This window comes from Mercenaria mercenaria, chromosome 10 (assembly GCF_021730395.1).
Source record: "Mercenaria mercenaria strain notata chromosome 10, MADL_Memer_1, whole genome shotgun sequence".
Lineage (NCBI taxonomy): Eukaryota > Metazoa > Mollusca > Bivalvia > Venerida > Veneridae > Mercenaria > Mercenaria mercenaria.
Window position 1 is genome coordinate 37,309,167 of NC_069370.1, and position 16,604 is coordinate 37,325,770.

A 16,604-nucleotide genomic window follows, 5' to 3' on the forward strand; every position below is an offset into this window, starting at 1 on the left:
GCGCATTTAATTTTATGTATTTTGTTTTATATAGAGGTACACATGAGTCGGTTACCACCGGCATTTGATGATGATATCCATGATGTTGCTGTAACAGAAGTGTTTACAGGTGTTTATGACGTAACATTGGAAACAATGCCATGTGCCAACCTTGATATTCCGTTATTTGAAGCTGCTAATGGAAAATTACAGGTATTTCATAAATACAAAACCACGGCTGTGCTGTTACATGATTTACAATAGAACGAGAGCTTTGTGTATAAGCATTCTTAATGAGATTGTATATCGCAAACTTAATCCGGAATCAGTACTGCGTTATTTACAATACAATTCATAAACATGAAAATACCAAATACTTGATTAGACAGAAAAGATAATTACTTAGTCATAATATTGAAAAGATGACACAAAGTTGGACAACAATACCACCAACAAGTAGACAATGTAATATGATTTGTTGGTTTGTTTTGGGTTTAATGCCGTTTTTCAACAATATTATAGCCATGTAACGGCCGGTGTAATGAAGTATTTCGACCCCCATAGAATAATGACCCCCGGTCATTATTCTATAGAAAAAGTGACCCCCCCGGTCATAGTATTATGACCTCCAGATCATAATACTAAGACTCCCCCACGTGAAGTAAATTGAACCTCACGAAGAATATTGACTTCCATAAAAAAACGACCCCCGGTCATTTGGTCAAATTTAGTGATAACTCGTGTATCTAAGGCCTAATTGCTGCATTTTATGCCCCCACTCGGGGGAGGGGGCATATAGATTTGCCCTTGTCCGTCCGTCCGTTCGTCCTTCCGTTTGACCATTAGCTCAAGATACCATCACTTCACACAGAAATCAGAGCATTCCGCAACGTGAAAAGGGATTCTATTTCTAGACGCTGTATCTTGGTGTATACATTTTTTTCAGGAAAATAACAATTCACAATACGTTCACAAAACACACCAGTGTCAATAATCCCTGCAAACTTCGGTATGAAGTAATTCTTCAGAAGAAAACTGCACAAGAAACTGCTAGCATAGAACTTAGTGTTAATAGAAGTTGCAATACTTAGCAGTGACAGTAAAGTACAGTAGCGGCAACAATAGAAAGTAGTAGTAGTAGTAGTAGTAGTAGTAGTAGTAGTGGCAGTGGCAGTGGCAGTGGCATAGCAGCAGCAGCAGCAGCAGCAGAGGAATAAGTGACAGCAACAACAGCAGCAGGAGAAGAAGAGGTAGATGTACAAGATGTATTAGTGGAAGCAGGTATAGTAGTATCAGTAGTAGCAGTTGTAGTAGTAGTAGAAGAAGTTGTAGTAGTAGTGGTAGAAGAAGAAGAAGTACATGTAGTAATAGCAATAGAAGTAGTGGCACCAGTAGTAGTAGTACAATCAAAATGTTAACTATTGGCAATGGAGGGTATAAGAGTTGTAGATCTAGTAAAATTGTCCGTTAGGTTTGGTGGGGATCACTTTTTAATAGATATTATCGTCGAAAGTCTTTTAAGGAGCCGGTGTTTTACACGGAAAGAGTAACTTTTTTAAATAGAATAATGTCCGGGAATCGATATTGTATGAGAGTTCGAATGTAGTAATTTCGGCAGTGAGTATTTTACATGGAAGGAGTCACTTTTTCTCTAGAATAAAAACCGGGGTCGTTATTCCATGAGATTCGAAGGGAGTCATCTTTAGGGAGTCAGTATTTTACTTGGAGGGGTCAATTTTTTTATAGAATAATGACCGGGGGCTCGTTATTCTATAGAGTTTTCAAAGAGAGTCAGTTTTTTATAAGGGGAGTCAATATTTTACAGGAAAGGAGTCACATTTTCTATAGAATAATGACCGGGGGTCGTTATTCTATGGGGTCGAAATACTTCATTACACCGGCAGTTATCCTAACCAGTGTTTCTAGATTCTGTACCAGTACAAACGTGTTCTTCGCAAGTAACTGCCAACTTCCCCTAATGAATTATCAGAGGTGGTGGAAGAATGATTTCAGACACAACGTCTTTCATCAAATCGTCTCGGCGAACATACGCTCCGCCCGAGGATCGAACTCGCAACCCCGTGATCCGTAAACCAACGCTCTCCCTACTGCGCTATGCGGGCGGGCATCTATGTAATATGAGATATAAAGGGAAATTAACCAGTTTGTGAAGACATATTAAGGGAAATCAACTGATATAAAATGACATATGAAAGAGATAAATGTACAAAAGAAACACGAGTATAGGTACAGATAGACAGAAGGGTGAATGGGCGGTAAGAGAAAACTTTTAAAAAGAGTAAAAGAAACAAATGCCAATATTAATCCAGATCGTAAAGAAAATATCCGTTTTATGCATCCACAAGCACTTCCTTGATTGAAATGACTATCCACGCTAACCGAGCGTTCAATTTCATTATAACTTGATCGGGCTATTTCCTTGGTTGCTGCTAGCGTAGTGTACAGACTGCATGTATCCCGTCCGTGATGAATGCGTGCTTGACCACAGGTACAAACATAGGATGAAAGAAACGATGTATGCACATCTTAATACAATCAAGAAAGAAGAACTTAGACTGGCCAACTGTAACCTGGTTGTAAGGATGAATGTTATAGTAAAACATAAACCAATTTATATACAATATAAATTATGATTTTATATTTTCCTATTGCCCTGGTGAAGAGTTCCTCAATGTTAATTTGTGTCATACAGGGGGCTTAGTCAAATGAGCTAGTATTAAATTGAACACAAAAACATCAAGTTGATTGAAAATGTCTAGCAATGCCAGAGGTGTTTATTGTTAAACATTTTTTTTTCATAACTTAAACATGCGTTCAGTTCATAAACATGAAAATACCAAATACTTGATTAGACAGAAACCATAATTACTTAGTGGTTATATCGAAAAGATGACAAAAAGTTAGACACCAATACAACCATCCTGTCTAACCAATGCATATAGAAGTGACTAAAGTATTGTAAACAAAACAACATCGTTACCAATATTTTACCTGACCATTACATGCTCTACCGTACTGTCCTGTACTTAAAATATTCTGAAAAAGTTGTCACTCTTTGAACATGAATTAATGCCATTTGTAAAGAAATAAAAAAAAAACAATTGCTGAAAACTATGTTCCCCCTAGTTAAGTGAATTTTCAACACTCGCATGTTATTGCAAATACATCAAAACGAACATGTGTAACAGTTCCTTGAAAATGGTGAGTTTTTTAAGGCATTTGACTGTCCGGAAGTGCGTCCCCTTTAAGTAGTCCTTTACAGGAATTCAATGTTTTTATCAGTATACTGACACTTGTTTTGTAGAGTAATATACACGCTATCATTACAAAAACTACAAAACAAGTGTCAGTATACTGATATAAACATTGAATTCCGGAAAAGGACTGCAAAAAGGTGCCCCACTTCCGTACAGTCAAACGCCTTTAAAAACTCACCATTTTCAAAGATTGGTTACACGTTTGTGTTGATGCATTTGCAACAGTGTGCGAGTGTTGAAATTTCATATAGCTAAATGGAACACAGTTTTCAGCAACATTTTACTTCTATTTCTTTATAAATGGCATTCATTTTCAAAGGGAGGGGCCAGCTTTTTCAGAATATTTTAAGTACGGGACAATACGTAGAGCATGTAATGGTCAGGTCAGATGTATAATAATAATATCATAACATTAATATGAATATTCATATATCAAAAACACCTGAATCAATTTTTTTTTATCTTAAATGCAGCCAAATTCTGAATGAATCTAATTATTTATCAATTTTTGATTTAGTCCTTACATTGTCATTATTATCTGAACCGAAAGATGTTTTAGAAACCGAAGTCGGACTGCAGAAAGCGGGGCACGCAACACTACTCCGTCTTCGGAGGGGGACGTGCGACATCAGAAAAATGCCATATCCTTTAAGAGGATTCCTTACTCCGTGCTTTAGAACTGCAGCGAGTTAGTGCGCCTGTCCGACGATTTCCTTATTTTGAGTCCAAATTAAGTTATAAAATAGAGTTCAATACGTTCTCAAAATTTGAATGCAAACAGTAAAATTAGCATGTAAAGAACGATAAGATGCCTTCGATATAGTTAGTTCATAATTTTGGTAATTTTATGAAGTATTCCGAAATTCGCTTGTAGGTTCTTCTAAGGAATTTTCTGAAAATCTAATACATAAGTACATGACGTATATGCATAAAATAGATAATGTCTAGAATATGAAATCATAACAAACGTGACTAAATCATGCATCAAATGTAATCTTCGAAACTATGAGCAGGTTCAAACCAGTATAAACAATGAAATTGGATGAATTGGTATCCCCTGCCGGAAGGGTTTGTGGTGAAGAATGGCAAAAAAAATATGTCCGGCAAAAAGTTAAGGATGTTACTAAGAAGCAAATAATTTCATTAGTCAAAATCAATTTAACAGAAAACAAAGGTTTAATTAAAGAGTACATAATAAATGTATGATAAGTTGATCCTGACAAAAGAAACTAATTTGGATGGAATATGCTTACCGTAACAAGGTTAGCTTTTAAAATTAAATGCAGTTAATTGAAATGTGAGCTTATATAGTTTAACTGGAACGAAATATTGTCTTTTAGTGGTTTGGCACCAAGTGTTGCTGTTTAACATGTACATTTGAACTTAAAAGAACAGATGTCCTTAACAGAACACAATCATAAGATATCTTGTACATGGCTGTTGGCAACGTTGGTGTAGTTACAACTTAACATGTTGAAGGTTTGAACATTTTAAAAAAACAACAACAACAAAGAATGGAAATAATATGTGTTTATATTTATAAATATGATGAAACAAAACTTCACATGTTGATTATAAATATTGATGGAAAATTAAAACTGAAACAAAATTGGGGAAGATGGGGGGCAGAGGATGCATGATCGGTGGTTGGCATGACTGGGTGGAGGAGCGAGGTGGGGGAATGGTACAACCTGTATGTTGATAAATATTTATGGGAGGTTTGAAAAAAAATCTAAAAATATATTTTTTGGTGGGGGTGGGGAGGGGGGGAGAAGGTGTGACCAAGGCAAGGGGATGACCAGGTGGGTGTGGGAACACAACTTCACATGTTTATAATTAATGTTCATGGAAAAAAGGGAAAGAAATTTAATGAAATTCTACCAAAGGGTAAGTTTGTTATGTACAAATATGTGGATTTTCATACAATTAAAGGGCAATAACTCTTAAGTTACAAAAGAAATCCAAACGAAATTGTGTGTGCACAACCACATTCGTGATCTAAATTCTGCTTAAGTTTCATAGTTTAGGGTCAAATAAATTAAACGTTATGATGCAGAAATTGCCATATTTACCTATATAGTTTACGCTAGAAACTTCTAAGGGCCATAACTCTGGTGTTACTCAGGCATTCTGACTGAAACTTGACAGGCCCCATAACCTCATAGGGGTGGACATGTATATGAAAAACAAAGACAAGTATCAAACTGGGAATGCCACGCACCAAAAACGTAGCCTCCTCAAAACGAAACGCACAGCACGCAAACGTGCACACCACAAACACACACACACACGCACGCACGCACACACAAACACACACGCACGCGCGCGCACACACAAAGCCAACACAGGAGGACAAAACGAACAAACAAAGGAACACAGTGGGGCACCGCCTTTGAACGATCAGTGGCAAAAAAAAAACCACTGGGGAGCTTAAACCGGTTTATGGTGCGCACCCAACCTCACTCTTACCCCAACCATGTTCCAAAGACACGGGACAGTGTAAATAAAAGAAGTTTGTTTGAAAAAAAATCTAAAATAAGGAATGATTTTTTTGGGGGTGGGAGGGGTGGGGGGTCGGTGTCGGGAGGGGGAAGTGTGACCAAAGCAAAGGGGTGACCAGGTGTGGGTACACAACTCACATGTTTATAATAAATGTTCATGGCAAAGAATGAAGAAAAAAATTAATGAAATTCTACCAAATGGTATTTAGTTTGTGAAGTACAAGTATGTGGTTTTTCATACATTTAAAGGGCAATAACTCTGAAGTTACAAAACAAATCCAAACGAAATTGTTTGTGCACAACCACATTATGGTTGTCTAAACTTTATTTAAGTTTCATAGTTCTAGGTCAAATATATCAAATGTTATGATGCAGAAATTGCTATATTTTTAGTACCCTATATAGTTAACACTAGAAACTTCTAAGGGACATAACTCTGGTGTTACTTGGGCAATTTTGACTGAAACTTGACGGGCCGCATAAACTTATAGTGATGACATGTATATGAAGTTTTATTTAAATATTCCACACCACTTCCTAGATATGGCTCCGGACGGAGGGAAAGACGAACGGACGGATGGACAACGCCAAAACTATGTCTCTCCGACTTTCGTCGTGGGATAATAAAAAGGAATAATATTTACGGATGTTTAGGACAAAGAAAATATAATTTTATTACATTTTCGGAAAATTAGCAACTCGACGGCTGTAATGCGCGACACTCGAATGATTGTCAAATGATAATAGGTAAGGGTAGATTTCTCGGAAGCACAGATCACCAAAAACACAGCCCAAGAGCCACGCATTTACATAGTAGGCCCACAACAAAAGAAAGCTGTAATGGAAAAATATTTCAGAGGGGTTGCTTCTAACATCCAACAAGTACATATTAATATAAGCTAAATATTGATAAAGGGGAAGAAAATGGTAAAGGGCTAAATGGGGTCGGGGTGGTGGAGGAATCCGAAGGGGAAAGTTAAACAAGGACGTATATACAAAGGAATGTCATGTTCTTTAAAAACAGTCGCACTTCAACGTAAGCCACAATAGCGCAGATACTCATGTACCAAAGATAAACATACAACGACGATCAACTGAATAACATAAAAAATGAATAAGCAACACATAAGAAAACAGTAGGACACCGTTATAGACTCACAAACTTACAAACGCACCCACACAAGTAGGAAAAAACAATCAAGTACCGTCTTGGGATTCGGCTGCCAAAACAAAGAGGAGCCACGAAAACTTACTAAAAGTAAAGGGAGGATGCAAAATGTAGCGTAAATGCAGGGGAAAGGAGAGGGCAAAAGGGGGAGTGGGCGGAGGAAAAACGCTTACAACAAACAAGAAAACATACGCAACACACAATACAAGACAGACAAAACAACCTGTTGAAAATAGGGGCATCGCCTTGGAACGGTCAGTAACCTAACTAAAGGAAACTGGAATTCATAATTCCGTGCAAAATACCCGCCAAAACTGTTTACACAGTACTCACCAATCAAAAAGAAAATCGCGGAAGTATGAAATACACCTTCAATACACCGCCGATAATAAATATGTTTATATGCAGGATATATTACAAAAAGATTCTTGAAAAAAAAACTATTAGAAAGGATTTTCTTATCAGAAACTATGAACAATGACGACTGCAAAATATTAAATTTTCGTATCATTAGTTGAAATTGTAAACATTGATCTGAAAGCATGATTATTAATAATTTGCTTTAAAGAGAATTTTTTTTAGTTTTTTTTCCTTTCGTAGATTTTTTTTCAATTTCACATATATGATAGGAAAATTTGTGCTGAAAACAATGAACAAAATAAAACAATGGGTCACTAGGCTTGTTTTTGTGAAAAATTGTTTTGAATACAACCACTGTTGCTGAAACTGCCAGCGATTTTTCAACATTTTGATAATTTTCTGCTTTTTTTATAAATACCAGCCTAAATATATATCAAGACAGCACAGTAAAGTTTATTTTTTTACAGATTTTATTATATACTTATTTGATATCATAGTCATATTTGTAATACTATATCCTTACAATAATGGGTACAAATGAAAAATAGATCTTGTTTCATATACACCTTTGTGAACCTTTTTCAATGGAAAATACCCACAGTCAAGAATGTTCTTTTTCTTTAATTTTGAAAAAACTATTTCATGGAATTTTTCCTGTTTTTTTTTGTGTGTATGAATAATTGTATTGTGAGCATAAAAAATGGCTAAAATGTATTGATCACCAGGCTAAATTTTATGTTAAAACCGCTTGAATACAACAACTGTTCGGACGAAAAATGGCGCGAACCTGACCAAATTGATTACATGTATATCTGCCAGAAGTTAAAAGAAAGTTTTTAAAATTCTGAATTATTTCTATAATTGAATATTAAGTAATCTGAAATGTGATATTGTCTTAACAGTACTAAGTCAATTTCTTACATTATATGAACGAACGACATGCCTTGGTACTAAAATGCGATGTGAAAACACAACCACAAAGATGGCAAGATACCTGTTAGGCAGGATACTTATCAGTGCAACATAAACCAGTATCAACATTTGATTACTGATAAAACTTATCAAAAAACTATTTCATTCAAGATTCCTCATATTAAGATTGTCTGTCACATGTTACAACAAATGTTGACTTTACTTAAGTTTTCTGCAGAAAGTGTCGGCTGCGCAGAAAGATGCGCATAAAAACCTATAGGAATTCCCTTTAATGATCTTGGATAGTAGGTCTTTTTAGGGAAATGTACTTTTTTCGCAGGATGTAATGACAAATGTGTCGAGAAGTTCAATGGAATATACTTTTAGAGGTGATGAAGGGTCAGCAATTGTTACAGTGACCAGGATGTCAAAGACGTCTCCAAGGTTGTCTGGATCAATTGATTTGACATTTAATGGACACGAAAAGAAAGGTGACTGTATCTATTATTTTCCAAACTGATGCGATTGTTTTATGTTTTGTTCAATTAAAATTTATTTTATACCTTGACGTGTCAACGTTATCTTGTCAATATTTCTGTTATTAGTAACATGTAAGGTTTACCAGTTGATGACATGCTTTGAGGTATATCCTTTGATTACATTTGCATTTGCCCCTGTATCTTATAACATATGCTGCGTGTATGCTCAGGTATAAATGTTTTACTGAAAGATGAAGAATTCAAACGGGAACTGGAATCTTTACAAACTATTGGTGGCGTGAAGGTACAGAAAAGCAGTAGAGGCTGTTTCAAAGTCGATATAAGTATTGAATTTCTTACACTTGCTGGCGACCTTCCTGAACTAACGGTAATTGTTTAAAGTTTAATCCTTAATTTATAAACTAAAACTCTTTTGTCTGTATTTTTAAGAGTTAGACATTTTAAGGCACCTATCACTGATAAATAAAACTTGTCCATTTTATATAGACAAACCCAATACAACTCTCATGAATCATAATGGTTTGATATTCACTGGGAATTTAAGGTTTTGAGATAACGGTTATACAACTTAAGAAACGACTAATAGCATTCTAAAATGTGAATATGATATTGTCAACACATCAGTTTACGGTACACATGCAATTATTATAACTGTGCAGGAATCAGCGTGCAAGTGATGATTGTAAGTACCCTGTTCTCTAAATATGTTTATAATGTTAAATCACTTTTGAACATCCAATGACCCAGTTAAACGAATATTTAATTTACATTGAGCATATAAATGGTACAAGTGTCAATAATAATCATAGAAACCAAAAAAAGCAAAAAGTCAGTATTTCATTCACTTGTGACATCTGAGAAAAAAACAAAGAGAATCCCCCAAAATATGGTATAGAATCTTTACTTTGATAAACATTCATAGAACAATGATTTATGTAAAACATTCAATCCTAAATGTACATTTTCAAATTTATTATCAACCTCCTACTTTTGAATTTACACAGATTATACCAGGTAAGTATTTGAAACTAAATGCTAACTTTATTGTCTATTTATCGATAAATTCTGCTTGCATTTATTTCTTTTAACATCGGACACATTTTCTGTAAGCGTTAGACCTACTATTTTAGAATAATATTATGCTATAATTTACAAAGTATATTCTTTTCAAGGTAAACTGTGACCAATTACGAGGCAAGGGTCCATCATGCAGTGTGTCAACACTTACGGATGGAGGTCTTTACTATGACCCTTTAAGTGGTGATATGTTATCAACCGTACACGATGCGCCGCAAATTAGGCTTTACGTTAATGACGTACCGAGTACATGCTCCGGAAATTGTACTTTTATATGGAATTCGTCTATTACACCAACGGTGACATCTGTTAACCCAAACACAGGTCCTTATATATTAAACTGCTCAAACTCATTTAATAAAAACAAAATATTTTCAATTCAAAAGTAAAGTATTCTCGGGTCAGTAAAGTTGTTTAAAGTTATGCAACCTTTCGAAAAGAAAACAACATACTTTTTTGTATTTACTTATATACAGCTTTTCCTTTAATTGTTCTAGCAATATAGTTTAAAACTGTTTGTTTTTTCATTTCAAGTAATTAACAGTTGATAAGTCCTTGCTTGTTGTAACAATGTAAAATGTAGGAAGCATAAAACAATTCTCATTAGTTTTTGTTTATTTTTCGTAGGCGCCTTTGCTTTGGGCACAGTCATCATTATATCTGGAACAGATTTTAGTGAAATTGACGAAGAGAATATTGTAACGATAGGTGGGATAAGTTGCAAAGTCACAGCAGCTGATAATTCTGTAATAACGTGTAATATTGGTAACGGTCCTGCGGGTATCTACCCAGTGCTAGTGAAAGTAGAAGGTAAAGGCTACGCAGTCGGAAATACCGAGTTCACTTATGCTGCAAATGTCACATCAATTTATCCTTCATCAGGGAGTTTGGGAGGTAATAATTTCTATTTATACAAATTATAACACAGAAAAGGAGTGAAATTTTAAGGCAATCGTGACTTTCTGTGAAAAGTTATCGTTCATTAGATGCTGCTATCTATTTCAGGTGGTGTGATACTAACAATTCAAGGCTTTGGCTTTACGACGGATGCAAACGTCACAATTCAAGGACAAGGATGTGAGGTTTTAAGTACACAAACGCACAAATTAACATGCATCGTCCCAAATGTTGTAAGCGGCCTAAATCCTTTGAATGTTATTGAAATGTTTTATAACCTGTTTGATTTTGCAAAAAAAACGACACAGAACAATGTACATAATATACATGAAAGCCTAAGCCACTTCTGTTCAAGTTTTAATATATGCAGGTGTACAAGTATGCTTATGTAAATCTGTAAAATGATCCTTTGGAAGCATACAATGAAAACAAGAAGAGTAATAGCAGACTCTGTTTGATTGAGTCTGTTCTTAAGAGGCAATGAAATGTGCAACATCTTTCATGCCCCCTTAAACCGGCTTAAGCTGAACTAAATTACATATATATTGAATAGACTGCATGATCCCAAAGGTCTAGAAAATAAAACAATTCCTTTTTTTCAAATTTAATAATGAAACTTTCTTTGCCATTTATGATTAAATAGCATGTTTAAAATTTAAATATAAGTGAATTAATATTTTCAAATGGATATTCGGTATTGATGGTCAGTCTCAGTTGGAATTTAACCTTGAAGTATTAGTAAAATTGATATTAAAACTCAAACTCAGCTGAGACCGAAAAATGTTTTGTGTAGTTCCTTTTTAAAGGTGTATGCTAATCCTAGCATTAGGTTAAAGTTAACTGTTGTTTTTCATAATCAGTCATCATGAGGTATTACCAATGAATTCGTACAATATGTTTTGCAGCGGATGAATTTCGTCCAGAAATATGTAACTTTCATATAAAAAGATTTTCCTTTTATTACACGGGGATAGTTCAATGGACACTCACTTTAATGTCTCTTTAATTTTTAGTTTGAACATGTTATTGTTCTAATAGCAGCACTTCCATTAATGAGATATTATCGTCAAATCCTTTATAGTATTATCATTATAGAACAAAATGTTCAAATTTCCATTTCGGACCAGCAAAGATAATGTATTTTTGTTCAAGTTGTGTCCTTTTTACATTGTTTCTCTATATGGATGACAAATAATATTCAAAATAATATCATTCTCCGAACAAAGTACACAACTTATTTGGTATTTTTTTACCAAGTGGGCTATTTGTGTTTTCTTACCATAGCTGCAAAAGACAACTTGATATCACTGTTGTTGCAAGTTTCCAATTCTAGTATTTGATATGATTTTCCTTGTGTGATCACTCGACGACGAGCAGTACTATAACACATTGTTTGCCTTTACACAAAATTTTACCATTTTTTTTGCATGGTGACCCTTACATCTCGATGAAGGCTAAAATAAGTGGTCGGTAAAACAAATCAATTAAATCGGAATTGTTAGTAACCCTTCATTGAAATATATATATTGTCAGTCGGATCGGCTAACGCCTCATCCACTATAATCACACTAACCCTACATTTGTCCTTAGTAACTAACAAACGCAATAACTAATAACATGAAGATTTCAAGATAATACCCTATAACTATTTATAACACAAACAAATGCATAAAACTCAATGTCAATTGAAATACTTAAACTCTATAATCAGGCTGTCAAGATAAGATTTGACCCTTCATGTGTTGTGTATTACTGAGTTTCAGGCGTTTTGTTCACTTAATTCATTTAGATATTTTTGCGCAATCTAAGAAATCACATGTTCGAACCAAGGCGAGGTGTATAATTTCATTGACGGTTGACTGAAGTCAGTATCTGAAAAGGAGTGCTTTTTTATTTTGAGGTACACCATAAAGAGCATATATGATCCATTTTTGTTTTGTTGATTTCTTAAAATGTATACTACCAGCGGTCTTGTATATAAATTAATTTAGCCAATTGTGTTTTAATGTAGCAAACAAACGGAACATTTGAAGTAGAGGTGTATCAAGCCACATCTTCACTTACCTATTTTGGATTCGCTTATGACTTTGATTTAACTGCTACAGTTATCAGCATATCACCACAAGTGATTGGTATAAAAGGTACTTCTAAACGATACGTCGTTTTTACACAAAAGATGATAATTTTCATTTGTAACTTAAGGTGGATTCAAATTTGTCCGCATATTTATTTTGAAATAAAGATATATTTGAGAAAAAAGCACCAATCAAGACGTCTTTAAGTATTCCATACTAAAACTTGTATTGCTGATGATAAAGTAGTTGTAGTTGTTGTACTAGAGCTGCTGAATCTAAACTGTTAAATTTAAAATAGAAAATGTTTAAATTATAGGTGATACATTGAAAATATCTGGGACAGACTTTACATCTATCGCTGGTTCTGTGTCAATTGGATCCGAGGAAGTAACAGTCGTTTCCTGGTCTGACACATACATCGAAATATATGTGACCAATGTCTATCCAGGAGTAAATGAATTAAGAATAAACACAAGCAATGGATTCGCCGTAAATGTGTATGATTTATTTAATTTTTCATGTACATTATTACAAAAATAGTTTTCTTTGTATCGTCTACGTTGTCTTTAAGTTTTACTTTGTCTATACATTTTGTGTGCATGTCTGTCATTATCTGAGTAAGTGTTCATGTATTTTGCATTATCTTGGAAGAGCGGGGAACAGTTGTAGAGCGAAGACACTAGCCAAAAACTGCAAAATCATCCTGGTCCGAAGTTCCCGAACCTGCCATGACCATAACTAACATAAGTGTTGAGAAATTTTGGTACAAAATATATAAAAGTTAAAATTGATTGAAAAATCACTGAGTTTCAAATCGGTCATATTAACATAGAACAGAAAGCTAAGAAATATAACATACATTCAAATTGTCTGATTCAACTGCTTTTGCTATGTTAGGTCAAATCTTCAACTTCCAACTTTGACTGTTGAAATGAGTATCACAAACGTTTTGCCATGCCGAGGGTCAGTAATGGGTGGGACAAAAATTACCATATCAGGAAAAGGATTTGGCAATAACGATACTGTTGTGAGAGTTAAAATTGGATCGGTGGATTGTACAGTTGCCACGATCAACGATACGGAAGTCACGTGCGATATTATTTATACTGGAATTGTTCATCATGTGACGAACAAAGGTGTTGATCTTGGTAAGTTATTGGAAAAATTCGTTAAATTGCTTTAGATGTAAAAGTATGAACAACAATGTCTACAACACAGACGCGTACACTTAAAGTTTATAGTTTCCTGACAGTGATTCGCCTTTCAACGTTACTTTTGATGTTATATGTAAATTTGTACGAAATACGGAATTGCGGCAAATATCTAGGAGTTAAACAGCTAACATAATTCCATGACTTATAATTGATTATACATAATTCTATATTACAGCTTATGGTGTCTACTATGCGTTTGATAAGCCATATATTGTTATAAAGGAAGGTGATTCCGTGCTATGGTCCTGGGAAACCCCTGATTTTGTTAATGATATTGCACATGCAATCATTGAAATAAAAGATCCTAGTCATTTAGTGCATAAATCTGGTGGCTTTATCAGTGGAAAACCAAGTCGAAACGGTAACTATATCTATAACAGTTCTTTCTTTGCTTTACATCTTTTTTTCTTTGCTTTACATCTTTTTATTCCGTGATTATGACTTTTAGATATTGTTTAAATTATTTCTCATTTTAACAATATGCGCTATCAATATTTAGTGTCAAAGATAATTTTTATATTTTTAGGTTTTTATGTGCATCGGTTTGCCCAAGCTGGTATTTATTATGTCTGGAGTGGATATGTTGATAAATGGAAAATCAAAAATTACGTCGGTACAATCGAAGTTATGCGAACCAATTCAACAAGTGAAGAAATCCGTTTGAGTGATGAAAATAAAGAAGCTATACATGAATTAAAAGGTAACTGTTTACTATTTCCTACTTGCATACAATTTTATCCAAAATCAAAATTGATATTTGAATACACATAAAAACATGTATATACAAAATTGTTTGATATGTTTCAGATGCATTGTATGAGGAGCCCGAAACAGCATGTGTCTCGACACCGATGAACAAAAGCACTGACAATTTGTCTAACAAATTCCTCTTTACATTTTCTCAAAGCACCACCCCAATTGTCAGTATGATAGGCTCAAATAACGGAACAATTAAGACTAACATCTCAATAACTGGCGGAGGTTTTTCAACAATTAATGAAAAAAATGATGTACGCTTTGGTGGACATAAATGTATAGTTTTTTTTTCTACAGAAGACAATATAGTTTGCAACATCGACAAACAAAGTGAACCAAATATCGGTATTTTACATCAGTTAAAAGTAAACGTCTATAATCATGGACTGGCACGAATTAACCTTCGCGATGCAAGAAGTCGTGGTTTTGTTCTTATTCCAAATATTGAAACAATTACACCGATACATGGTTCATTAGCGGGTGGTTTGAGAATAACTGTTACGGGATTTGGCTTCGGACGATTCCCTGTTGTGCTGATTGGCGGGTACGAATGCCAAATTATAGATGCATCTAACACCCTAATTATTCTTGAGTCGCCACCGTCTGATTTTGAAGGTCAAAAACAGGTTGACGTTTTTGCATTTGTAACAGACTTTCCGGTTCAAGCTTTGTGTGAGGTGCAAGCCGACACATATTGTCTATTTTCATATGAGAATTTACTGACACCTGTAGTTTATGCAGTGACTCCGAGTGAAATGTCCGTATCAACCTCCTTTTTTATAAATGGCACTCTACTTGGAAATATTATGGAAAACCTTGAAGTGACTTTTGGGGGCGTAAAAGCTAATGTAACGCAGGCAGCCAATTCTTACATAACGGTTAATGTAAACGGCATATCGGTAGGAACGAACAGGGTTATTGTAAAAGTTAAGGGATGTGGTAAAGCTATAGGAAATTTGAGTGTTGATGGAATTTTAAATATACACAGTGTGTGGCCGACTTCTGGTAGCATTTACGGCGGGACTATTATTACTATTAAAGGAAATGGGTTCGTGTTAAATGAATCCAATGTTAAAGTTGGTTCTGTCCTCTGTGATGTTGAAACAATTTCAATATCTGAAATATTATGTGTTACGCGTTCACATCAGGCTGGTTCCGTCAGTATTACAATTTCTTCTGGACGGTTTTCAACTTCATATAACTCCTACAGATATTCGCCAGATTCTACGCCTAATATTGCTACTATTGATCGGAAATCGGGCTTTCCAGGGGAAACACTTACAATCTATGGGACAAAATTAAGTAGCAACAGTGTAAAGGTTTTTCTCGGCCAGTCAAAATGCGATATTATCACCGGTAACGACACGACGATAGTTTGCACTATTGGAGATCATTCCACAGGTCAAGTTCCAGTGAAGGTCTTTGTTTCCAGTCTTGGGGCATCAAACACAAATGTATTCTTTGAGTATGGACTCAGTATATCGACGCTTGATCCTATACATGGTGAGTTCGTAAATAAAACTATCAAAAGTCGAAACAAGAAAACATTGTTTAGGGAATTACTATTTAAATTAGTTCAAATGATGCAGAATAGTGAATGTATTTATCATGCTAAAGACCAAGAAAATAAAGCAGCTTTCTGTTTTGTTTAGTGATACCGCAGTTGCTCATTTGTATATAGGCAAAATGTTTCCTACGGACAGAATTACTTTAAACTACTTGTACTTACTTGTTTATAACGGAAATATGAATTAGAAAAAAATCATAGGTATCTGGGCTTGATCTTGAATTAACTGCCCATGAAAATCAGAAAAGTCTGATTTTTCATGGGCAGATAATTCAAGATCAAAGCAAGGAAACTGTGCATTTTAATATATATTTCTGTTT

At 34.7% G+C, this 16,604-nt stretch overlaps 1 protein-coding gene across 1 annotated transcript in view; it reads left to right on the forward strand.

Moving 5' to 3' along the window:
- LOC128546394 (fibrocystin-L-like) overlaps nucleotides 1-16,604 on the forward strand; it is an 87,380-nt gene that overhangs the window by 29,730 nt on the left and 41,046 nt on the right. The window contains exons 21-32 of the mRNA XM_053516875.1: nucleotides 35-192; nucleotides 8,539-8,689; nucleotides 8,908-9,065; nucleotides 9,871-10,099; nucleotides 10,403-10,669; nucleotides 10,781-10,905; nucleotides 12,684-12,813; nucleotides 13,064-13,244; nucleotides 13,645-13,895; nucleotides 14,137-14,322; nucleotides 14,488-14,661; nucleotides 14,769-16,220. Of these exons, the coding sequence (XP_053372850.1) occupies nucleotides 35-192; nucleotides 8,539-8,689; nucleotides 8,908-9,065; nucleotides 9,871-10,099; nucleotides 10,403-10,669; nucleotides 10,781-10,905; nucleotides 12,684-12,813; nucleotides 13,064-13,244; nucleotides 13,645-13,895; nucleotides 14,137-14,322; nucleotides 14,488-14,661; nucleotides 14,769-16,220 (3,462 nt within the window). The remainder of the gene's footprint in view (nucleotides 1-34; nucleotides 193-8,538; nucleotides 8,690-8,907; nucleotides 9,066-9,870; nucleotides 10,100-10,402; nucleotides 10,670-10,780; nucleotides 10,906-12,683; nucleotides 12,814-13,063; nucleotides 13,245-13,644; nucleotides 13,896-14,136; nucleotides 14,323-14,487; nucleotides 14,662-14,768; nucleotides 16,221-16,604) is intronic.